Raw genomic sequence first — 27,261 nt, 5'->3', positions numbered from 1 at the left:
GTTCAGGCAATATGATCTGCACTATTCTCTTGCTTGATGTTGGAGACTGCTGGACTACACATGTACGTTGAGATGAAATGTGATGGTATGGATATTAGGGTTAGATACACAGGTAAAAGTTTGCGTCATTTCGCTAAGAATAACTTTAACCATATTCTGATGAATGTGCGTGTCGAATAGGTTTCCTTAATCCTCAGGTACATGTTTAAACCCTGAAAGAACAGTTTGATGCTGACCCCAAAGAGCAGGCATAAGCTAGGTCTGCGTTTCGTCTGCCCATCAATGCACGATGAGTGCAGCACACTCAACATAAACTTAAAGGTCATCAGTGAAATCTCTCAAACTTTGTTCTGACTCGGTGAGTATAAAGCGGACTTAGTCAGCCTGGAAATGTCAGATGGTAAAAGTCTGTCAGGTAAACTTGATGATGTACCGAGGAAAAACTGTGGACAACTGCCAGTACTTCCGGGTTCTGATACACGAAACAGTTGGCGGGAAGTTCGTTCTCATCGAAAAGGGTTTCAGATAAAACAACAGTTGGTTGCAGGGCAATTAGATGACCGACTGAAGGCTATTTGACTCCATCCCTCACAAAACTGTTCTCTTCCTAAAATCCCAGGGCTAGGCCTTGGTGATAAATTTGCATTCTGACACAGCAGCTCACTTGAGAATCCCGGTCGGCAAGCATATTGCACTGACTGACAGATGCCAAAGTTACGATCCTGTTATTTTTGTCTATCAACGTGTAAACACTTTGCTTCTGTTAATTGGTTTTCTCGTCTATTTATATATGATTCTAATCAAATGTTCACGGGACAGTAATTTCCGTCCTGTGTTGGCGATTTGTAGAGTGCGAAATGAACAAGGCAGTGGACATGGATCTTCTGTCAGCCAGTCTGCAAGCATGTAACCATAACTGCGTTCACCACTTGTTTAGCAGAAATGACCACACGTTATTATTTCGCTATTCAACATATACCGATCCTTGTTAATTTCCATGTTCACCGTTGATTTTCTTTCTTCTGTTTAATATATAATCAAAAACATAGTCATAGCGAGGTATATATACAATGTATACATAGTTACGACAATTTAACGGCTTACACGTGAGAAAATGTAGTGCATTATTTACCTGCAAAGGTTTCTTTGACCGCATTTATATATTTATATACTAGTAGTTGACAAATTTATAGCAGCAAATTATTATGAATATTGATTCAAATGTCAAAAATTAAATATATACATGTATATACAGGTATAAGAATTTTCAGATGGACAACTGATTTCAGTTGATTTTAACGGAAATCAAGATTTCCATAGTATCTAGTAGACCAAAATGGCCAAAACTAATCGTTTGCTAATGGAGGTTCAGTTAATAGAAAACATTTCAGCTGACTATGATGGAAAGAATTGTCTTCCCTGTATATATCTTTTTCGATCAAGAATCATTAATGATACAGATTGATGATATGGATAAATCTTGGTATAGACGAAATATGCAAATAGTCGCTCAGAGCAAGGTGTATCACTTTTGGTGTCGTTGCAAACATTTTTGCGTCAAACATGCATACCATGCATGGCATTTAAATTTACTCCAATATATACTAAACTCCCCAGCTATTGACAGCCTTTGTCGTGTGTCTACTTCCTGTCTGTATTTTATAGAGGGATGATTTCAAATGTTATTTACAAATGTTACAACAGATGTATCTAGCAGACTACAGAGTTCCCGGGCGCACCAGGACATTGTCCTGATGCAATAAATGTTTCGTCCTTTGGGTTTGGCTTAATAAGAGGGAGTCATTGTTTTGTCCAGCTGCCCCCTTTGGGATTCACACCATGCTGTGTAAAGCTTTTATCACCTTCATGCACAAAAAGTATCGTATGAGTAACAAAATTATGTGAACGTCTATTCAATACATCCTGTTGGCGGCATCGTTTGTGGGCTGTCGGTGCCATCTGGGTATTAATGCGATATCACTGATTGTTTGTATCATTTGTTAATATAGGTTAATTAGCGTGATTCCTGACCAAATTTAACGAAGAACAAATGCATGAATCAATTAAACAAAGTGTCGAGGAGTAATAATTGAAATGTGTTCATGAATTTAGCCATATAACATTATATATCATTGAAAGACTACGTGAGGATTAATCTACTGAATGCCTTTCTGTTTCACGATGAGGGGAGGGTGATTATTTTAATATGCATATGGGACTTATATGTTTATCTCGGTTTACTCCCACTTTAATAAGTTCCTATATTACGTTGTATACGTAGTGCATGTCGAACACAAGGCAACTTGTTTTGTAATCCTCCTCCAGCCAAGCAGGTACCAATCTGCTGCCGGCAGGCCTGTTTTTGTATGCACGCGGATGGCCAAGGCTCCCCTGATTGACGGGGCTGTATGGCTGGCGGAGAATCTGACCCTCTCATACTTTTGGCGGGAGATTAAGTCCACACCGACTATTGGCGGAGTTTGGGCGGCTTCCCTAAACACGCGGACTGTAAGTCACGCTGTAGACCGCTCTAAAAGCGCGGGATTTTCACTTTCTAATTTATACAGAATTCACCACGACACCTCCTTTAAATGATCACCCATAATCTGCTTACCAGTATGAAGGTACTATACATTCGATAAGCACTATACATTGGGCTAACATTAAATTTGTGTCATTATGAACCTAAAATAACAATTTCGTCTTCGTGAGTTTCTCATTCTCGAGATAATCGGCATTTAATTCATTACAAATCTTTGGTCTGTTCGCAAGCTTATGTGAATGACATTGTATTGTGTTATACAGAGTGCAAATTACTCTGGAATAGTCCTACCGTGTCAACACGACGACTTACAATGCTAATGATAAATACAGTTGATAATACCTTAGGTTAGAAATTCATTTCTCATGTTAAAGTGTGCTAAGATACCAACCTGTTTGGCATTTAAACGGATAGACTAAAGTACATAACTCCTCTGTAAATGGTAATGTTAAAATAACGAAAACAAAGAAAATAAAGAAAAAAATATTAAGCGTCAGTGGAAAGACCAGTGAAAAGTATACCCAAACTTACCTTTACCTTTGATTTCTTTATACTTTCTTAAGTCGTTTTTTTAATGTATGGTCATCAGCACATAAACGTTACACATACATGTATATATAGTGGGGTTATTGGATCATGCGCGTTACGTCTTAATGACGTCACAAATTTTTTTTCATTCCTGTGTTATGGTCCAATTGCCCTCTATACATGCGAATGAGTAGACATTATAACAGTTCACCAAATGTGAAAATAGCACCAGCATTCATAAAGCGCTCAGCAGAGATCAAGCATTTAACTGAGCGTTATTCAGTCAAAAAATAAATTACATGTATAAGTTTTGGGTATATTTTTTGGCTCTCATTTATTTGTTTATTTTTTGGCATTAGAGAAACAAAAAACAGCCGCTCCATTAATCACATTAGCTAATAAACCATAAAGTTAAACACTAACTTTATAGTGCCAGCTTTGCCTTCTTATGTTTTGAGACGTAAAGTGCGACAGCGGATTGGTAGAAAAACTGGGTGGTGGGAGGTAAGAAACTGAGTGATTAGCTTATAATATTCACCGTAACGGATACACCCAAAGTTCGTGTGCCAAGCTGACTTCCTAATACTTGCTTGTCACAACAAATACGCTGTAGTGGAAAACACCCAAGTTATGCCCAGAATCTGGCAGAGGTTTGCCCCTCTAGTAAACTATTGGATTTTTTTTCAACAAGAAAAAATTGATGGATACAGGAGTAGTTATAGTAGTAACTGAAAATGAATGTGTTGCGTGTTCTTACTAGGTGATAAGGTGAGGGCGCGTCAGTGGAGTAGCCGTGCATGAGATGCAGGCTTTTCATTCACAAACCACTCGTCGCTTACGGTGTGGAGGGAGGAGTTACGAGCGACGCGTCACACGTCGGCCCCTTTGATCAGCGGTCACGTGATCTGTAAGGAAAACAGAAGGCCTAGTGCTGAGAGAAGATGTGGGAAGACTAAGGTGCTGTGACATAGCTGAGGTAAGTGCTTACGGTCAGTTTCACCAGATCTACACTCCACTCGGAGTTCGTTTAGCGCACGGATTTTACTCAAGAAGGTTTCTAACAGTCGCCACATTCTCATAGGTAAGTATTGCGTTGGTTTGCTGCACTTTTATGGAGTTTGGTGACAACATTCCTTCACATCGTTCAACTCAATTCTCGCCGAAGCTGAGAAAGCATGGGGCTTTAAAACTCCCGAGGACTGACCGGCTCTTATGGCTGCCGCCGATCAGCTCCGTGTCACCCATGTGGCTGTTCATCGCTGTATTTACACGACGACTTTGGCGGGATGGATTGCTCAGAACAAGAACGTGATCTTGACTAAGAGGAAAATACGGGGCATTGATTTCATCGCCGTGTGCCTTTTCCAAATTCGGTGAATTTGGTATGGAAGAATTTCTGATTACGGAACGCCATGGCTTCGTTTTAGATGCGCTGACCGTTGGGAGTGAAGTTTTCGATGTAACGATAAGAGTAGATCTTTTTTGGACCACATTCTTGGATTTACGAATATTCAAGACATTTGAGGTTGATGAAGTTTTACTAATCTGAAGTTGTGAACTTTATCAACGTACGTTGGAATGGGATAGAAAAAGGGATAAACGAGATCATTTACCACATCTATAAATAATCTGCCTTGAGTGAACTTAGAAACTATTGGTTTGGAAGTTTTCGACAATTTTACAGTTATTCCAGTGTTGAGTCTAACCAGGACGACTGTTGTTGCTTTTGAAGGTGAAATCAGTGTTCGACTCACTGTGCAGCGGAGTTTTGTGTTGTGAATTTTGAGAACTATTCAACAGTGAGTCCAGTGCACTCAACAGGTGATCTTGGTGGCACGGGACAAACAAACCAGTCCACGTCGCCGTTTGACCAACGGGCCCTCTGGCATACCGGGGGACCAGAGGATAAAGCAGCAGCGAAATGGCGGGCAGGGTTTCAGTTTACAAAGAGATTGAATTTTCTGAGGGAGACTGGTAGTGACATTAAATGAGAATTATCTCGTCTATACGGGCGTGTGAGATCGTTTTGACTACCCAACGCCACGGACACATGTACTTTCGCGGGCTAAACCTCCAATTACCTAATTGACGAAGACGAAAGCGGTAAATTACCGCAAAACTATCAACAAAGCTACCGCCTGTTGACAGGCAAATTCAGTTACGCCACATTGTGGAGCTTGAATGCCGACAGCTTCAAAGGAAGCCCTCACTTCGTGTCAAGCGCCATGGCTGACGCCGACACCCTGGCAGTGCTATTGGTCAGATTTTACTGTTTGCATTACGTAATACTTGGATTCTAAAATTACATTACACAGCTTGTGTTAGTGCTTCATACAAAAGGATTACTCACTTTCCGGACAGATGTACTTTGCCATTAGGGAAGGTTTTTAAGCTTCTAAAATAGTTAATCCCTTCATTATCTGTTGGCCTGTACATGTTAGATGTGTTTATTGCATTTGACACTGTGGGAAGAAAAATTGCTGGTGTTGGTGATACTTCAATTTTGTAAATGTTTCCAAGTGCAGTTGTATTAAAATAATTGATTAGAAGATAATTTAAAAGGTACTTTTCTGAAGAAAGAAATAACTTGTAAAATTAATTGACATATGTCATGAAAACGTCTTTGAACATTTTAGGGCACTCTTGGCATGATTGTACAGAAGTTTTTTATCCTAACCTAAGCATTACTTGTTAGCACTAGCCACCCTCAGTCTGTTTAGCTTTGAATATTATCAGTAATTTGGCTGAAATTTAATGCTATTCTCATTCAGATGACATTCTTTCTCTAGGTAGCTAGACTCATTTGATGACCTGACTTTCATGCCTTGAAATGTCATTGGTTCGTCAGGATTGACTGCTACAGTGTCATACATTAATTGTCATTTTGTCAGTATCTGTATATTCATAAAGCCTGTAACAGAGCCAGTTGAGGATATTTATAGACAGGTCATATAGATGTGTATCCCTTTGAGTGATTGTACATCACAATTTGAGGGGAGATAGTATCCTCTAGATTAGATCTTTGAGAACAGGAAACCAAAGTCCTGGCAGTGTTGTCTTAGTTCAGCTAAATTAGACTTTATAATTAAAGTTCTTGTACCTCTGTCTCAGTACTGAATAAGGTGTCAGAAGTGGAGATAGTTTGAAAGTTCTAGTTTTTTTATCCCCACTGGATAAGCAGTAATGAGCGAGTCATTTGAACTTCATGGGAACTGAGCAAGCAGCCCACCTCTGAGGTTGTGGCATTAGTTGCTTTGCTCCTAGTGCTTGACATGGTTAAAATAAAGGTCTTAAGATCATGGGAATCCTAGCTCACAGTCACCAAGGATCATGGAAGTCAAGTAAAAAGTATTGTTAGCACAGCTGCCCTTGTTCTTCTGTTTATTAACAGTTCATTAACAGTTTAAAGTGAATGAAGCATCTTGAAACTCTTTAACAGTTTGCTCTCACATTTTTTAAACTTTAGTTGAAACTTACACAAAGGTGTAGCTGTGGTGTTTTATAGGATTGTGGTATTTGTTTCTCTTACAGAATAAAACTGAGTGGCTGCAAATTTACTCCACTCAAAGATTATTAATGGGCACACATTGTGTGGTGTTGATATTTTTTCTGATTCTCTTATTTTGGCCTTAAGAGAACAGGTCATAATACTTTAGCTAAATGAAGGAAAAATATGTACTGTCCTGTTTTTCTGCTAAAGGTTGTCTGTACAAAAGTGGATACAAAAGTGGGTATCGGTTGCTTAAGTGCTGCGTAATTCATTTTCATGTTTTAACATAAAAATTAGTTTTTCTGAACTGGTTTTTGTTGCCAAGATGGAAAAATAACCATATAGCCGATTTTCTTGTTAACATGGCTGCCTGTGCTAAAAGAAACACAACAAACAACATATGTGTATATTCTATCTTTATTAAAATTTATTTTATAGTCATTTTGGTGAAATACTAACTTTCCAGTCTTTCAGCAAAATTTAGCAAGCCTTTTTCTTTGCCTATTAAATAGTATTATAATGATTTTGCCCTCCAGGATTTATGTACGTGTATCATTGACTTGGTTAGGCTGAAGGCAGGGGCTACTAATATCGCTACTACAACTACTACACTCTTGTATCTAAAACACTTGTGTTGGCACCATCCCCATCTCTGGGTAGATATTAGAGTACAAGTTAGCTGGCATCTTGACAGAGCCACTTAAAGAACCTCAGGTAGTATTATAGTAGAAGGGTAACTAATGGTATGGTCTGACCGCAAGTCTGATTCTTCTGTACCTGTGCGTGAAAACTTGATTTTGGTATCTGCCTTTACCTTATTCGGCAAGAGTTGATCAACATCTCTGGTATTATTACTCTTATACTCATCTTTTCTTCATTTTAATACCTGCATGTTGTGTAGGCTGTCTTTATGAAATCATTTTCTGCTGTCGTATGAAGTGGACACTTTTTCTTATCTACAATTGGTTTTAATATTTCAGCTTGATGAATTTACAGGAGATAAACCTTTGAATAGAAATTTGGATGCAGAAAAGTGAAAATCGAATTAGTGAACAAATACTATCTGGCCACTTTAGCCTGTACAATGGGTCCATTTGTGGACTGATTTAAATTAGAGAACAGACATTGAAGTATTCAAAATCCTTTATACTTGTGGCCAGCTTAGGCTTAATAGTGAGAAGTGTTTTAATCTACGGGACTGTTGGCATCCTGCTGTGTGGAGCTTTTCAGGAAGTGTTTCAGGAAGCCAATCAGCCTCCTTGTTGGAGGGACTTTAAGGAGCGGTGGCTCAGTGTCAGCCCAGGCCCAAGTCACTTGAGTTGATGGATGCTACCAAGGCTGTGCCTGTCAGTCAGTGTCTGTTTAAAGTGTCAGGCCTGGCTGTGTTAAGAGTTGCCATATGATGCTGACCACTGTCAACAATCCCTGAGGGCATTGGAAGCCACTATCCTCTGTCTGCCCTGCTCCCCCACCCTGGCCAGATCAACCCCAGCTGCCTGATCTGCCCTTCTGACCCACACAACTGCCCTTGTCATGATCTACTCCTGCCCCAAGCCTAATATAAACTTCACTTACAGATGTGCAGAATTTAATCTCTAATACAGAACCACTCAGTATATGAACTTTATCTTTGATAATCTGTTCTGATAAGACATTTTAGAAAATTAAACAATTTTAGACTTTACAGTTGGCTTTGAGGTAGGTTTAGTAATAAACCATTTATTTGTATAGCAGACAGGAATTGATTTATGTTTCTTTTGGGATACAATATGGGATCCTTTAAAATGTATATTGGGTATGAATTTAGGTTAACAAACAAATTGAGGCCTTTAATGACCACATGTACCCACTAGTTCATATAAAATTAATTTATTAGTCCTTTGTTTTCATTATTTTGTTCATTTGTTGCTTATCAAATTTTATGTCAGTTTTGTCAATTGTTGCACAGTTCTTCGTGCTGCATCATCAAGGGGGTTACAAGTCAAAATGAATTATGTATTTGATTGCTTATAATTATTGAGTCAGTTAGGTTTGAATCATTTACCTCTAGCTGAGAAAACATAGCTTTTCAGCTGAGAAGAAACCTTGAGATATGCAAAAAGATAGTGTATGTTAATGATTCTTAATAAGTCTTATCATTAATCAAGTTATAAAAGACATAGAGTAATTTAATATCTAATTGATTCGTTCATGGCTTTATACCCTGCTCTCTGATGATGACATCCTTTTGCTATATATTTGCCGTCTGTATAAACAAACAACACAAGGCATAAATATGTATTATCTATCAGAAGCTGTTGATATATAATTATGTCTTTCTTAATACAAACAGATCTCCAGGTTATTTGCATATTGTACTGTGATGGAGAAGATCACAATTAATTGACATGGGCGGAGATTATGGAAATCGGTTTCCATTGATAAAGCCTCTGTGGCCTGTTGAGCCTCACAAAGGAGAGCTGTGACACTATGGCTGAGGGTTTAGTGATGCAGAACTTGTGAATATGGTTAATATGCCCAGGGCAATACATACCTCAGCTGTTAGTCATCCGTTACATACTCCCACTGCTGCTCTGTTATAGAGCTCCACACAAAAACACTTGAAGCAATGAACTTCTGAAAGACAAAAAGGATGGAATGCCAACTCTTGAACAGTAGAATAATCTGCATCCACTAGTTCAGTGACAACTGGTAGTGACATTTCAACTGATCGTTTGTTGTTTTTTTTTTTTTCCTTTTTTTTGTTTGCTAGAGTGTTAGACTTTCTTTAGTTTGCTATATGGAATTATTTCTTGGATTTCAGCTTTTTGTCATTAGTGTAATGGGTGTTTTTCTTATCTCAGATTTCTGCACTGAAATGTAGGCAAGTGATGTTTGTATGGTTCTTTTACTTTGGTGACATTGATTGGTGTGGTAAGGTTGGGTCCAGTCCTGGACTCAGTTGTTGAACACCAGTTTTGCTTCATTCTGAGAGAATATCCATAGTTGAATGTTTTTTCATTTAGGGGAAAATTGTGGTATCTCTTTAACCTGGTCACTTTTTTAACTCTCCATAACTTTCACTGGTCTCTTCTATTTTGCTATTGTGTCTGTTGGGCATGTATTTGAATGTGAAAGGAAGAATTCAGCATACAAACAATATTGTCCACACAGCAACCCGAATGCTGAGCACAGTTCCTCTCTGTCATAGCTGCATAGCCAGGTTGTTTGGGGAAAGGGCGTTCGATATGTGGACATAGTTTCTCTTAAGCAATCTGAAACAACTAGGCCAGGTTCGAGAAAAACATTTTTTTTTCTCAGCCCTTATACAGAAAATCTGTTCGATTGCAGCAAAGTGGCCCATTCCAAATTTAGCCTCAAATGGAATTGTTTTTTTCCATGCACATCGGTGTTAAGGCCTGTGTTGGTGAAGTTTCAAGGTGTCGGCATGTTTGAGGACACAGAGGTTTGAGTTTTGTTTGGATTATATGCCCTTAATCACAAGTTTATTGATGTTCAAGAATAGGATGCTTTAAGCTGAACACTTCAAAGTCTATTGTGATGGTTTACAAAAGTTCATGACATAAACTCATCTGTGAAAGGTATCTGAATGCAGATCATTCACACCCATTTGAAATGTAAGAAATTAAAATAATATTGACCCCAAAAGATAGGATTCAAATTTCTGTAAGGTTAGACATGTAATTTATTGTAGGTGTCATGGTCATATGTTGAATATTTATAAACCTTGTGACACCAGTTAAAGATTCTTGACCTTTCAACTAACCCTCTTTGAACTAAAATTGATCCTATTTCTAGTTCTAATATTTTAACAAAAGTTGATGCTTGAACACAACCTATTCACTTTTTGCAGATCTCTTGTTATTGAGATTTTCAAATATTTTGAGGTTGAGTTTCTTTTTTATAACCATTATTTTGTTTAACATTGTTAAAATTGTTAAATATTGTTTGTTACTAGACATGATTTTATACATCAGTGCAGTATAACCAGTACCATTGAATGTATGAAGTTAGCCAACGCAATGAAGAAGAACAGATTAACCAATTCACAAGTTAACTAAGTGAATTAACCATGCAGTTACTATCCTGTGATATGCCAGTTATGCCTTGGCTCATACACCATTTGGCCATGAAAACCCCTATCATACTTGAGGAAAAAAACCAGCGTGCCAGGACTACTTCCATAAGTTGTATACTCACTGTGTAACAAAGGCAAATTTACTCGATTTTATCACCACATTCACTGCTTTTTATAAAGAAGCTTGATGAAGAGGAAACACATTGAACTTGCTTTTTTTTTGTCATGGCATGATTGTTTCTGTTTATTATGTTTGGAAATAGAATTTTCTTGTATATACCTAAATGAGATAGGTTGGCTACCCTGTGTTGTTAATCTCCTGCTCTGTTATTGGTGTCAAGGGCTCTATTGTCTAAACCAGTAAATTGTGAAAAAATTGTGGAAAAGTATCTATATAGTGCACATAGGTTGGTCCTAAATAAGCTGAACACATGTACAAGTAAATAACTACCCTTGCTTTGTAGTGGAGATTGAGCTATGTTTACGCCTTCACACAAAGCATGCCCCATATATTGTTTTTAACATACTGTTACTGTTTTAGACACATACATGAATTGTGAAGAGTTATTTACCCTCATGATGTATATCAGCTCTTCTCTTCTCGAACAGGTCATCTGTGATGTAAATATGCTCATCTTTTGTAGCATATGTTGTCAGCTGTGATGCAAATGCATTGATCTATTTAGTATTTATGACCAGATATGCATGTTTTAATTTAGTTTGCTTATCATATCTAACAAATAAGTTAAGATGTAAATGTGTTATTCTTGCACATTTCTCTAACAACTATCTGTTTTGTTGGTTTTCAGAATAAGAAGACATGACGTAATGGCAAAGCTTACACATGTGCTTCTGTTACTTGGAACATTGGTGTGTATTCAGTCTGGATTCGGACGGAGAATTAACCCCAGCAAACTAAGTAAGTTCCACAGATACCTCTCTTACCTGCAGATGTGAACATCAGATCAAGATTGCACTCGTTTTTCTACGTCGTGAGGCCTTACAATGCTGCTGTTAGACACTGAATATGCATATTTTTTTCTGTGTAGTACTTAACAATCAGTTTCTCAGGGGTCAGTCAGTGAAGTAAAGAGAGTAAATTTCCTGTATGAAGGGTGGAAAAATAAATTCTTTCTACTGACAAACTTTAGGTCACTACCTTAAGATGAAATGTATTAAATAATGCTGAATTTGATTCCTGGTGCCATCCCACTCATACTCAGTTGTCCGTTTCAAATGAGGTTGTGTATTCGAATCTCCTGCTCCTGTTAAAAGATCAGTACCTGGCGAAGCCCAGAGTAAAGCACCTTTATAAGCACTTGGTTTCCTACACTTATGACTGTTGTCATATTATTGGAAAATTCTTGAGTATTTTGTCAAATAAATTAACATTGATGCACAAGTTGCTTGTTTGTAGTATATTTGCACAGACATACATGTGTAGCCTATATTTAGTTATTAGCTGATTTTATATGTACATGTTCTTTGAAACTTTCAAGGTCTAGCTGAAAGCAAGAAATTTATTGGGAGTTGATCTTTGGTTTATGAATTGTTTTCTAATCCCATATGTTGACCATATTAGAATCTGACAGCATTGGACCATTAGTCCATGTGTCAGATAGCACTGGGTTAGGCCAGATTCTAATCGACTCAGCTTTACAGGGGTGACAGAAGCAATGCGTTGTTTCATTGAAGTCTTTCAGATAAATCTGTACCAAATGCTGCCCTGAACAGCAACCTGTTTACTCTGGGGGATTTAGAGGTTTATTTTGTTGGCTAAGGTTTTATTCCACTCCACGATTTTCCCCCTATTTCCCCTTCCTTGTCAACTGATCTACATTCCACATGCCATCCTCAGAAACTGCAGAAACCTATGTACAAATTGCCAGATACTTTGAGAGTAAAAGTCTGCCAGTATTATGCAGAATCCCCATCTGTCTCTCATTGAACACGGAGTACATACCTTGTCAACTTGAGGTAAATGATATTTACCTAGCAGCCTGAAGCGCATACATGAACATGCTTTTGATTAGGTTAATGACATCTTCCACTCATTAATTCCACTGATAATTTTCATGTAATATAAAATGCAGACTTTGTTAATATGAAAACATTTTGCCCACAGTATTTCAGAGTTTTGTTATACATAATTATGAGAGTCGGATGAAAGAAAAATAAAAACATAAAACATTGAAAACAAAATTGTTGTTAATTGTGAATTATCTGACGTGAAAATGATGTTGTTGATGTAGGAAGTCGTTTCGAGCGGGCTTTTGTAAAAGTTCTTCATTTTTCAACTGTTTAAATTTTTGTCCATTTGCATGATAAGTCTACACTTACACATGGACAGCTAGACTGTCTGTCAGAGCCCTGAAGACACCTCCACCCCAACTCTACACCCTTAATCCCTCAAAACTCACCACCCCTGGGTGTGCTACCATAAGACTTCTCTTGTCTGGTCATTACACAATGCCTGACCCCATCTGTTAGCCACTCCCATAGTTACTCAAGCAGAATTCCCCCTCCAAACATCAGATAATACTTCCTGACTCTTATCTGGCTAATTGAGGGCTGCCAAGAAACTGTTTATATGGTCAGTGATGGCTGGTAGAGAAAAGAGCCCAGTTATTTTGTGTGAATACATTCAGCCCTGTTCATGTTAAGTAACTTTGTTAAGGATGTCAGTTACCCAACAGGCAAGGGTTAACCTCATTTGGCTCAGCAGATGTAAAGACACACAAAACTAGTCTTAATTTACTTTGTCTGAGTACATGTAGCTAAGCATCACTCTTATAACAAAAGAAACAGACATTTTCATTTTGTTGGTTAGGGGACTGGAGGGATTTATACTGAACAGACTCCATCCCCATCCATGTAAGAACGTCTCTATCTTCTGATGAACGGTAAACAGAGAATTCGGTATTTATTTAATTGTGCCTTGATTAGATGTGGTGTGTATAAGTGCTGGGGGTTTTTTTTTTATCAACTCATCTAAAACCGAAATGTTTAACAGTAACTCCCTAAACGCCAGAACCTGTATTCTGTATCACAAGAAATCTGGTCTGAAATTGAGTGAGTGCTATTGAGAGTAAAAGGATATGGGCAGGGAACTTACAGCTAACTTGGAACCTCAAGGCTGGATGATGCTTAAAACTTTACCAGGTTATGTATCTGTGCAATATGTAACACTGAAAGGCTCCTTGCGAAGGGAATGTCAATATTCCCCAGTATGATCTCCACTGTATGTCCCAATTAGCCTAATGTGCCCTAACCCTTCTTATGCACCCCCCCCCCCCCCCCCCCCACCCCAAGCAACTCTCTGAAAATTTTATCCAGCTCTTAACGAGGGAGGGAATAATTGCCCTGACAGTGGGCAAGACCCTAACATTTAAGCCAGGTTTTTGCCTGGAGCTATGCCAGAACTGTCAGCCCTAAACTGGCCCAGACTGTCAGAGATTCCTCGAGAATTTGGTCATAAACAGTACATGACATGTAGATGGTTATGTCCAGAACTTTTGGGAATATTCTAAAAAAGCTCTTGTTCCACATGAACTATTCCAGGATAATGTTTATGAGATGTCTTACAGAAACCTTTGTGTTCATTCTGTGATGTTCATGTTTAGTCTGATTTGTAAGTACTCTCTAAATGCTGTAAACTGCTAAATCATATCAAGGTATGTCCAAACTCAAATTTGTTCATAAAACAGCAACTTTAGCTTTTTAGGTTTTTGTTGGATTGACCAACTGAATTGATCACCACTTTAGATAAGCCAGGTGAAAAGTGTAAATTTATAAGTATACATAGAATAATGCCAGTAAAATACACGTCTAAATACTGTACAAAAATTAACTCTGGTTATGCTCAAGAAACACATGAACCAAGATTCATTCCAGCACTGTTGCATACATATGAATGTGCAAAAGCAAAATGCTTTTAATAAGCAAAGTAACCTAATGAGAAAGCTGGAAAGTCTAGGGTATCAGAAATCACTTTATGGGGTGAAATCTCAAGAACCTGTTTAATTGTGGAAGAATTTTGATGAGCATGGCAGATTTGATATCCAGACTGGAAGCTAACTTGTATGTTGTGAGCTGTTGAGAGTATGTAAGATAGGTAGCCTGCAAACTTTGCTTTTGAGAAATGTTCCAGGCCTCTTGTCCCCAGAGTTTAAAATTAACTGATAGTTACAAAAATTAGGCCACCATCTCTGCTTAGAATTTATTCCAGTTTATATATTCAGACATCTGGAAGTTGTCAAGCCAGGATCATGTGGGCGCTGACCTCCAAATGCCTGCAGACTTTCTACAAGACTGGGGCCTCAATGTCTCCAGGAGTTAAACTATAACAAATGTCCCACAGGCTCCTGTGTAAGCTGTTTTAACACCATCCCCAAAGCTTAAAACCCAGCATTCAGCTGTTCCCTAAAACCCTGAGGTTGATTATAGCTCCCATTCCCCTGTATCATCACAGCAGTTACATACCTGGGATGGGATCAAATTTTGAGTTAATTAAGACAAACTCTGTACGTGTGAAAATGTTATGAAATTTGATGTATTTCTTTTTAAGTTTCATCTTATTTGCCCATGTCCAGAACAAAGGAACCTATTTCTGTTAGGCATGTGTTCTTATGTCTACATCTCTCTGCACATGTATTTGTAGGAGATCATTGTAAATGTTGGGTTCTTTTGCAATAAGAAGTCCGAAAACTTGGTAGAACGGGATTTAACTCTGAATGTCTCCTGTGCAACTTGGGTTGACTGTGATGTGTTGGCTGATATCAGGTTTCATTTAATGAACTCAGTCTGTGACTGTAAGACATGTATTAAATGCTGTCCAGTTTCCATTGCCCGGAAATGCCATATTGCAACAGATGAAACTTCATACGTGTACATAGACTTCAACAGTTTTAGCTTGAAGGTGGAAATACATTTGCTTGTTGTGTCTTTTAAACTTACAGATTTGATACCTCCTAAACCTGGGTATATCTTAATAATGGAAAGACAAAAGAATCCATGCTCAAACTAAGTGGGACAATTTATGACCTTACATGTACATAAGGTGGTGCTTTGGATCCAACACATAATATGACATCTGTTGTAAGAGAAAAAAGTCTGGGCTGGTTTCTCCAGCAGCCGACTAGGGGCTGTCATAGTGATGAAGATGGGATCAGGATAGGGTGAACTCTGCCTGGAGACTACAAGATAACTTTGCTATTAAACACCATGAAGACACGTCCTGGCAGATTACACCAGCCCAGCCATGCCATACCTCAGCAGGGATGAGAAATTTGTCTATTAGGCTTTTGATAAGTAAAGTGAAAGACTGATAAACCAAGCCACAATTAATGGACCCGGTAAAACCTAGATACTACATGTACATGTATAGGTGCTTATTCACTGGCCTGCTCATGGCCATCCTGTTTATTTATTCTAGCTGAAAACCTGTGGAAATTGCCAAATCAAAACACTTAAAACTTGAAATTAAGGGGAAATCTGTGCTGATAAAGATGCATGTACTCATGTGAAAATATGTTTTCATGTTTACTTGATATTTCCCGCTCTTCTCACTGATAATAATCTCCTCTGGAACCAGTACTTGCTTAGTACTTGTAAGTCATTACCCTTCTAATTAACCCTTAACCCTTTCAGATTACACGGAACAGCATCATTTTAAAAAAGTTATTGTTACTTAACTGCATTTGTTAGTCCTGTAAGGTTTTGTTTTGTAGTGTTGCTTAGATTATTTCTTTTTGATTATGAAAAGGGAAATTCCACCCATAGTTTAGCGTTATTGCACATGTAATGAACTGTTAATTACTGTTAAAAAATGTCATAGACAGTTTTAATTGTCAAGGTAATAGCAAAAGTGTTATTAGCAGGTCTATAAAATAACGAATTTAGGTTCTTTCTGGCTTTTTGAATGAATGAATGAAACTCATTCACAGTGAACACAGTGTCATTATATATACACAAATATACATCATATCAGATGAAATCTGGACTATAACATAAAACACAAGGTTGATCTGGACTGAAATAATAAGAATTGATAATTGCAAGGTTTGTAGTTTTTCATCATGCATGAGTCATATTGAGATAGTGGAGTATATATTAATAATCAGACCCTAGACAGTTATCAGATCGTCACATTGGACCTCGTTACTGTCATTTCCCATCACTTTGTTTCACAAGCCAAGCAATGTAACCATTACAGATGTTGGAGATATGAAAATGAAGAATAGTGTGAGAAAGTTACTTTGTCTCAGTTCACCCAGTCAGTGGAGTGAAATCATCTACTAGCCCCTTGTTGCACATCCAACATTGCCCGACGAAAAGAAAAAAAGCCTCTATTTGTCTTCCAGTGTATAAAATTAGCATGGACATGTCTGTTAATAGATTAACATACATGGATCATGTCAATATGCTCAGAATATTGATCTACAAATGTATACTCCTGGGTGGCCTTTTTGATTTACAAAATATGTGTATAATTATTTATGTCTATTGGTATGTGAGGCTGTGTTTATTTATGATGCCATGATGTCCAGTGGAAATCATGCAGTGATGTCAGAGTAGCTGAAACTCACCTGTCTTATTATTAATAATGTAGGCGTTGAAAAGGTAACCACAAAAAATAAGTTTGGTTCACGCTAAATGAAAACTTCAAAAGCTTCAGCGTTTGATTTTAAGCAAAGATTAATTCTTATCTAATAACTAGATTTGCAGAGCCAAGGTTCTTATGACGGACAGGCCAGTGTCATTATAACATTGTAGAATGAAAACCTGAAGATGACTAGAGGTCCATTCAGTGCTGGTACTCGGTAGAAGTGATAGTAAAAGCAACTCACTGAAGCATGGCCACAACAGCTTGGTTGTAAGCTTTATCTATATTGGTTACTGTTCAAAGTACACACTTTCATTGAGCACACATCCGGTGTTCAGACAGTGAGGCATTTTGTGTGGTCCTAAAGGGAGTTGGTTGGGGGAGAGAGGGGGAGGGGGGCAGTGTCTACTCTGAATACCTGTTAACTCCTTACAGGTGACTATCCAGGTATGAATGAACAGTGTAGATGAAAGGCTCATAATACTGATAGACTAGGCCTGTCCCGCCACTTTTCCCTATCATCATTGTGCATTGTCAGGTGTTTGCATTTTAATCCATACACATCATCTTCATTCAGCTTTTCCACACCAACCCACTTTCAACTTGAGCGTGGCAAGTTGAGAGACTTACCTGAGCAGAAATTAGGGCGTCCCTGGATAAGACCTCCGATGCCACATTGAGGTCAATTGACAAAAGCATGAGTGAAAGTAATAAATTATCTTTTTCCTGTTTAATCGGTAGCCTGTGGTATGGCAAGGTACCAGTTTGACCAGTGTTGGTTTTACTACTGTTGGTTTTACTACTGTTAATGTCTACTACCTTAATGCTAAAGAACCCTGGTAGTAGAGAACTCACAAGATCGGCGACGTTTTGAGAGACACCTGTGTCAGTAGTAGGATTATATGTTTTTAGTGTATATAGCATACATTTAAACTTGTCTGTTGTCTCTTCATTAAACCTCATTAAAGTTTTGACAATAGCCTTCTGCCTGAAGCCTTAAAAAAGAACCAGGGGTATTTAAAATGTTGCTAATATTTTTTTATTTTTTTCTCATGCTGCAACCACAGCTTTAAATGTATTTTGTGCACTTTGACATCATGTTATGAAAAGCAGTGATTATTCTGTACTGCTTGTTCTACATTCTGATGGATTGTATTCAGATTGGTTGACCTGCATGTACATTTTATTTAATAGGTACTCCTGTAAATGTTTTGTCACCAGAATGTGATGCATGTGCTCCTCCACAAGTTGACATGTTACGTGTACATAGTTACGTGTACATATATACTTTGTCAGAAGACATAAGTGAAGCCCGAGCTCCAAGATACTAACCTAGCTATATTGTTATCACATGGAGTCTGTAAGAAGAGACTTTGGCATAGACATCAACTGATGGTAATTTATGTGGCTGAAGTCAGTGGGTGTAGGATCGGTGACCTATGATATGTTGAGTGTCCCAGCAGGACAGAGTAATGGGATACTGGAGGTCATCCCTTCAAAACACTATATGACACCTGAAATATCTGCCCGCAAATATCTTCAGGGAATGGTCTGTTAATTTGTCTGACAGGCACATAAGTTTTTCATAAATTTTAACTGACATATTTAATCTAAAATAGGTCTCATTTCTTCACAAGTTTCATATATAGTACTTATTTGGCTTAGAATTAGCATTTCTACCTGTTGACAATTCAGTGATTGATTAATTTAGTATCAGATTGATCTGGACTGACATTTTTTTTTAATAGAAAGTCAACTACCTTATAGATTATAATCATAAAGGTTTTGAGATATACCTAGCTGAAACATTTCTCTTTTTTGTGCATCCCATTGCCTTATGGCAGTGAACCAAATTATATGTCGTTTCTTATTCAGAAAAAAGATACATGTACAAGATATTGATTTCATGAAACTTTAGGACCGCAACCCATCAAGGAAAACATTTTCATATTTGAAATATTTCATGAGCTAGAATTGATAAAATCATATGTAATGTTAAGTTCACAGGTGACAAATTGTATGTTGGATGTTTGGCCTTTACTGCCTTGTGATACACCTCAGTTTTAATGTACAACGCAATGTATGGAGTGCAGCCTATGGAGAAAGACCAAAAAAAAAAAAAGAGAAGAAAATGCCTGTCTTGACACTGTTTGAATGAGTGTTTCTTTTTGCCGTGCAAGCAGTGAGGCATGCTGCTGACAGAAAGAGTTTCCGTCTGCAGAAACTATGTACATTGTTACGGAGAAACTGTCATCCCAGAGACAAACTATTCAACGTGACTGTCTCCACGCTTTTAAATAGGGCAAAATCACGCTGTTGGGAGAAGAGTATATATTTGATTGGTGGAGAATAAGAAAACGAAAACCGAGGTTCTTTGGCAACTCTGAGCTGTAGGGTGGCTGTGTCAATAAGGGCGCCAGGAAAACAGGTTCAGGACTTAACTGAGGAGCTGACCTTGCTACCCCCTGGGTGCCCCACACCGGAAGCCTATAGAAAGGCATTTTTTTTTTTATATTAGAAGGGAAAGGAAAATTTAATTTATGTCATGCATTATTGGATGCAGGCCCTGAAAATTGTAAATCATTCCCCTTTACTCCATCAAGCTGAAGGTTAAATGGTTTCTCATCACACTCTTTATAAGATTAAAAGCAAGGCATTATTAAAGTAGAAGAAAACTTAAAACAATGACAATATAGGCTGAAAAGAGCACATTGTTTTCTATCTGGTGGTGCGTGCTGCATAATTTTGCAATTCTTCCTTGTCATACACATAAAGTCTGAAAATGGCAAAGCTGGCATAAATCTCTGAGTTCATACTGAAATGCATGCTCATTTCAGTGGTATTTGTTTGATTTTTTCTTCTCCGTTAAAGTACTGTCTTTTGTTCATATCACTCAAAAGACAAATCAGCTTTGAGAAATGGTGTACCTGGACATCACACCAAAGGAATTGTGAATGTCAATTATGTTTCCCTATTCACTGAGTGACAGTCAAGCACAATTTGTTGGAAACATGATACCAACAATTAGACCAATCACGGTGCACAACAAGTACTGACATCAAGTGCAGATCTCCAACACTTCCTTCAAGTGTTCAGAATATTGTTGAGATACTTTGAAAAGATATATTGATAAATGTCAGGTGTCACTTAAATTGGATTATACAGGTTGTGAAAGAGTTTGATTTCACTGGGTTCCAATTGTCATGTCAAGTTGACTTTGTCCTCTATTTCACATATGCCACTTGTTGCCTGATTTATGATGTTGTCAAACTGCACTAAAGTGAAGTTAAAAAATTATGATGAAGAAGGTAAAACAATTTATTATCTGGGTTTTTTAAGCATATATCAAATGGCCTTCTGAAGACCATGATGTTTTGTATCTCAAAATGAAAATTAAAAAAATAAGACTGTTGGCTCTTGTAAACTGGCCAGATTTAAAATTTAGTAAATCACCTGGTTCATGGCAACATTAAGCCATGTCTTGTTGAAAAAGCTTATATTTTATGGCAGTATAATTTATCCAGTTTCTATGTGGAGAATATTTTATCTGGCCCTTCTTGATTCATTTTTGGTCAGAGGTGGAAAATCCCCACATGGAATTGACTGACTTGATGGATATGAATGAATCCTTCTACTTTATAATCTTTTATAGCCGTGTTCCATTACTTAAATGTAAGTACATGTAGGTATCATGACGTTTCAAGCTAAGTATATCTTTATATGATGAAGGGGTCATTTCAAGCATCTTTAAACAATAAAAAAGAAGGGTTGTATGAGCTTGATTCCAAGTCTGATAGACTTATATGACACTGTTAGCATATAGGCTGTGTCACAGTGTGCAGTGTGAGAGCATGTTCGGCTTATTTAGTTGATAAGAACCACTCACGGAGCTTTTCAATGGCTTGTGTAAATTTGTTTTATCCTGAAGTGTACTAGATAGATTTTCTCATGTCCTCATTTTTCTCCTGACAAAACTTGCTGATTTGGGTGCGGCCTTTTACCTTTTTTCCTCCCAGAATTTATTTTATTTATTGTGTGTAAAATTGTTCTGAAAATCACTTCAATGCTGCAATATCTTAAATCAGCTGTAGTATAATCTTCAGTAGCTGAAACTAAATACAGCTAAATTCTATCCAAAGTAGGGGAGGAATGTCTTACCAGTTATTTACCTGTATTTATTTTATTGGTGTTTTACAATGTACTCAAGAATATTTCACTTGTACAATGGCAGCCAGGGGAAACCCACAACCATCCGCAGGTTTCTTACCAGTTATAGAGAGACTTTTGCTGCGGCTTACGGCTCACGATGAAGCTCAGTCACTTGTGTCAGTCCTAAAATCTTGTTAGAAGTCTTTTAATGAAATCTAGACAGATGTCAAATGATCTTGTTTTGCCTTGTTGAAATGTAATGTGTAGAGGATGTGTGGGCTAGGGAAAAATATATCAGGATTTGTCTTTATGAAAGATTATTATTTGATTCAGATTGCATACATACATGACGCAAATATGACTGTCCTTAGCACTTAAATTTCTGTTTTTACATTTCAGAAGCACCTGTGTTTCACCAAAAGGTGGAATCTCCTGTGTATGCCATAGAGAGTGCAGAGGCAAAGCTACGGTGTAAAGTTAAAGGGGAGCCAAAGCCATTCCTCCTGTGGTACAGAAATGGTCAGCTTATCAAGCCAAACAAGAGGTAAGGATTTATTCTACTGATACATCTGTGGAAGGAAGAATGACTTGTTGACAAGCCTAGGCTGTATGTGAATGTGACTTCCGCTTGACATAGAAAAGAGGTAAAAATGTATTAAACATGACATTGTTCACTGTTTCAACAAACCACATTACAGGTTACAGATTTGATGATGACAGTGTAATATTGTTTTGGGTTAAAGGAATCTTTGCAAAGGTGAAATGTAAAGGTATAAGAGACCAGATGGGCTAACTTTATTATTCTTTCCTGAAAAATATGCCAACTTTAGCCTTATGAGCATGTCTAACATTGAGTTAAAATGTATTGGTAATCCTGGTTCATAAAACTAGCCAATGGATAAAGATCGCATGATTTTATCTTATGCGTTTATTCTTACATGAATGATATTCTTGTCAGATTTATATTGTTTATCATACTGCTATGCTTAAACTCCATTGAAGCATAATGTGCCACAACACTGTGTTGGTGATTGACTCCCACCAGTTGTTCTGTACTTGTTACAGGAGTATATAAGTGTTTCAGTGTTACCTGAGAAACACAGGTGTGACATGGGTTATAAACCAATGATGTAACTGTATCAGGAATGTGAGTGCTTCCTCACCATCTGGTTCAAGTCCTGTTCTGACTTCATCTCCTGCCCAGGCAGTAACAGGTAGCAAAACGAGTGATGTTTAGGGGGTTATTTTACAGTCATCCATGTATCATCACCCATAGGTTTACCCAGTCTTGTTTATTGTACACAGCAACGGGTGCCCGATTTCCCTTGAGGACAAACACTGCCAATGTGCAAGACATGGTCCAGTGTTCTCTGCCTGCTTATCCAGCGGCCAAAAAATGTATTCCCATCCACTCTAGGGATAGGGCATTTTTTTTCCTTGCTACAGGCGAATTGAAGTGTATTTTGGGAGGGCAGCGAGGTGGTTCAGTTTTCGAGAAGGGCTGTTTGTCATTTTGTAGCAGTTTTGTGCAGTTTCTTGTTGGCACAGTTTGCCCACGTGTGACAGAATGTTTGTCTTCAGCCTGTACCTGGAAGCTTGCTGAATGACGGTGAAGCGGCTGTGAGCAGCCCCAGCATTTGCAAGCAACATGGCTTAAACTGAAAGCTCTCTCTCACCAGTGCATTTTAGAAGAGGTTTGTTTCTCTGTGCCCAGTACTTGTACAGCCTGAGACATTGGTTAGGAATGTGCCACAGTTAACCCAGTACAAAACACCCACTTTATAGGGGGCCGCACTCATTCAGGCTTTTATTGTACAGATTTTATCCGATCTGCTCTGTCATCAGGGTGTTTTATTTGAGGGTAGGGAGGAATTGTGCATGCAAATTTTAATATAAGTACTGACACACAGATCCAAGCAATGTCTTCAAATCATTACTGCAAGGCGGTATAATACGGTTCAGACATTTTGTGACGGTTCAGATATATGTAGAAGTAATTTTTAATACTTCAGAAGCTGTTGTCACGTTGAGAATTTTTGAATCCACGTTGTCACTGTACATTCTCTGAAATGTTTGTCTAATTGGCAAGGCCACTCATGGGATGTTCATGGCTGGTGAAAAGAGGTTCTGCTATTGATTAGTGTACATGAACAGGTTTATCATTACATTGTGATTCAGCTTACAAGGTTGGTTAAGTTTTGGGCTCAGTTATGTTTAAGGTTGATCCTGGTTTGTCTTGGGAATTACAAAAATTAATAGTGTCAGGTGTACTATGAAGAATTCAGAAGAAGTGGTGAAAAGTTTTTACATAAATGACATCAGATGTGTTTTAATAAAGAGAACAGCTCTGTTCTCTGAGAATTCACATCTCTTGCATGGCATTTTCAGCCCTAGTAATTTGTAGTGTAATTACCTAGTATGCAGGGGTTGAAAGGTTGGTATGTTAGGCAAGAAGTGATGGACTCACAGAATGCTGGAATCTTTACAAACTTCTGTCCTGGTTAACGAGCTGCTGTTGTAACAGCTCCTGTTGTAACAGCTCCTGTTTTTACTCGACAGCCCCGGCAGTTTCTTGGCTCCATGAATAACTTCTGTGAGCTCACAGTTTGTCCCGCTATGAAATGGGCAGTCATTTAAAGCAGGTAGACTACATGCATGGACTGATTTGGTCAGATTTGTGGTGGTCATTTCATGAGAACGTTATAACATGTCAGTGTGGCTTGACTTCAGCGTGTGTTTCAAATTATGCATGCTTACTGTTGATAAGATGGAATAAAGCTGTCATTTTCAATGTTGAGGATATATAATGTACCATTTGTGGCTGAAGGGATTAGCATGTCAGCACAGCGCAATGACCCAGGAGCTTCTCACCAATGCAGTTGCAGATAGTTCAAGTCCAGCTCATGATGGCTTCCTCTCCGGTCGTACGTGGGAAGGTCTGCCTGCAAACACCAATCAAATAAATAAATAAATAAATAAATGCACATGTTCTTGTCTGTTTCTGTTTCGAACAGTATAGTCCTCTAGTTCAGTTATAATGCCTTGGTCTAAACCCTGTCCCTGTCTGACTTCAGGTTCCAGGTAGTACGGTACACACTGGTCATCAATAACATCACTGTCAATGACAGTGGGGAGTATGCCTGTCATGCCTTCAATGAACATGGGAATATCTGGGGCAATTTTACTGTCCTAGTCACAACAGCAGGTAAGAAAATCAGACATTTAAGACAGTTTATTTATTTTGATGTAAAATCAGTCAAAGTTCTCTGATGGTTTACATAAATGCTACATAACCCAGTATAATGAGGTGTGCCGTTATATATGAAAAGCTACATTTGAAGGACTGTCTAATTCCAATTACATTGATTAATACAGATGATGCATCTTTCAAGTTTTTAATGTCTTGACCAAGGAGTATCTTGCAGATAAGATTCTGAAGCGTTTGACCTTTTCCTTCTGATGATTTCACTTTTCAAAGCTCATTTTTTCCACAAATACTTATTTGGGTATTCAAAATGTTTGTTTTACTTGCTCTATATAAAGTACAGCCAGATCCTAACCATCAAACCTGCGCCTATTGTGGTTGGATGGTCCAAGTATCATATGCCTACTATACGCCGACCCTGGCCGAAACCCTGATAAAAAATGCTGTTATCCTCCACCTACCATCTGTGAAGGGTTGTCCCATGGTCCGCGGATAATCTGTCCATGATGGCGCCATGGTCTGCGTATCATTCGAGACATTCATTTACTCGCTTGTGTTATTCACGCAACTTTCTCTATAAATTTTGAAAATTTTTACTGATTTTTAACAAAACAAGTGCACAGATGAGTCTGATATTTTATGAAAAGTAATTATTTGGGCTATTCTAAAGTAACTGCAAAAGTTGGATTGGAATTGCGCTACTAGATTTCTTCTTACATGTACCAAAAAATCTCTGGTTTTGATTTTTACTTTCTTTGGTGTATCTTCATAATTTATACATGGATATAGCTTTATTTATACATTTTATAGCTTGATTTTATGCAAGATTTATGATGCATATGTATATATATATATGTATATATATATATGTGGTGTGTGTGTGTGTAAAGGCCTGGGGCCTTCATCGCATGTCTTCGCACGTATATTAAGGCTAAATAGGATTGCGCTCGTCTTATAATAAACATGTTTTTGTGCTTATAAAAATTAATAAACGATAGGATTGACAGTCATGAAATTGGGGATTCAATTTAGGGACTCGAGACTAAAGGGGAAATATCAACATGCTGACCTAAATACGTGTTTGTGGTTCAAATTTTATGAATTATTGGCCTTGTGTCATATATCGATATGACTCATTACATATACATTGTCAGTAGAGGTTTTTTAAGAGTAGGGTGACACACATCACACAATAAAGTCAAATATTCCTGCATAATCTTGTATCCAACATGAAACTGTGATAAATTTACTGATAAGCCAAAGAAATCAAGTCCGTTTCCAAATTCTGAAAACACCGCCACAGTTGTATAGAGCCGTCATGAACAGCGAGGCGGACTTTAAGGAAAGCAATATGTTGCATGTACATATATTTGTCAGCGCATAACTCTGCCGTAAATGCCTCGAAGTAGGCTTGTTTAATAATTAGTGAAGTAATTTGGCAATCACGGTACGTGTGTGAAGGTGCGTGGTCGGCTTATCGTACGCTGACCATTGGCCGACCGTCAGCATATATTCCAGCCACAACAGGCGTAGGATTGATGTTTAGGATCCGGCTGTACTGGACTTCACTCTAGAAGGTAATCCTACATCTATTACCACAAGATTTGCACTTAACTTTATTTTTTGTCTTTTATTTTTTAGAAGATGATGCGGAGTATGAAGAGTACAATGCTGCTGAAATCAAACCAAACATTGTCAGCAAACCAGGTAAATCCCAGGCAGTGTTTCGATTTCTGCTAGATGTCTTGTGCTCAGCTGACAATTTGATTCTTTAGCAAAACCTCATTAAGTCTGGGACCGTAGGACATCAGTGAAAGATTCCCCAGTTACCTGCCAGAGCTTGTCTGCTTACTGCTCACCCCCATGGTGTAAAGTGGTTCAGTCCATCACCATAGGTTAAACCTGGGTTTTAATTCGAATTAGCCCTCAGATCCATTCGTGTACATAGTTTGGAACAGCTCAATAGCTTTGATATACCTGAACATCAGTAGTACAGAGGACATTTTCTTAATAGAAAATGGAAGGGTTTTGAAGCAAAGCATGGCACACCTGTGTCATTTTTTCTGATGCCTGAGATGGGTTTGATCGTTAATTACATCGTCCTGACCTCTGCCCAGCTCATAGAGTGAAATTATTCCTGTCATGCAGTCCTTGGCATTTCTACACACCGTTGTTATTTATCCCCTAGCTCTGCACAAGCTGCCCAGCAAATATTGACTTTAAACAGATTCTGGGTTACTTGACTCACTTTCTTAAAACCCCAAAAGAATTTTACTCAAGCTTTCCCTTCATCTTGGTCAAGTGATAAATGTAGTTAAATTTGAACAAGATTAATAGAGTTAATCTCACAGTGATCCTGTTCTCTTTAACTGCTTGATATAGACAAATGCTTATTGCAAGATGGAAATATAAAAACAGGACATGTACTATGAAGTGTAGGAGAAAAATGATTTTTACATGTCATCTGTGATGAATCTTTGTAAGCGATAATGTTTTGTTGTGCATATACATTGGTTTTGAACTTTCACACATTTTAACTTTAACATTTATTCATGATCTCTATTTCCCTCCTAATGGAATTTCATTGTGAATTGAAGAAAACTTCAAGTGTCAAAAGCAGATTGTTTAGGAAGCAACTGTGCTGAGTGTCACCATAGTTTCAGTT

At 37.9% G+C, this 27,261-nt stretch overlaps 1 protein-coding gene across 1 annotated transcript in view; it reads left to right on the top strand.

Moving 5' to 3' along the window:
• The window catches only part of LOC135467529 (fibroblast growth factor receptor 2-like), an 89,029-nt gene that overhangs the window by 36,115 nt on the left and 25,653 nt on the right, over positions 1–27,261 (top strand). The window contains exons 3-7 of the mRNA XM_064745301.1: positions 3,831–4,046; positions 11,448–11,557; positions 21,791–21,935; positions 24,466–24,596; positions 26,238–26,303. Coding sequence (XP_064601371.1) covers positions 11,467–11,557; positions 21,791–21,935; positions 24,466–24,596; positions 26,238–26,303 — 433 coding nt within the window. The 5' untranslated portion in view covers positions 3,831–4,046; positions 11,448–11,466. The remainder of the gene's footprint in view (positions 1–3,830; positions 4,047–11,447; positions 11,558–21,790; positions 21,936–24,465; positions 24,597–26,237; positions 26,304–27,261) is intronic.

Source organism: Liolophura sinensis, chromosome 6 (assembly GCF_032854445.1).
Source record: "Liolophura sinensis isolate JHLJ2023 chromosome 6, CUHK_Ljap_v2, whole genome shotgun sequence".
NCBI lineage: Eukaryota > Metazoa > Mollusca > Polyplacophora > Chitonida > Chitonidae > Liolophura > Liolophura sinensis.
This window is presented reverse-complemented; position numbering and strand designations above follow the sequence as displayed.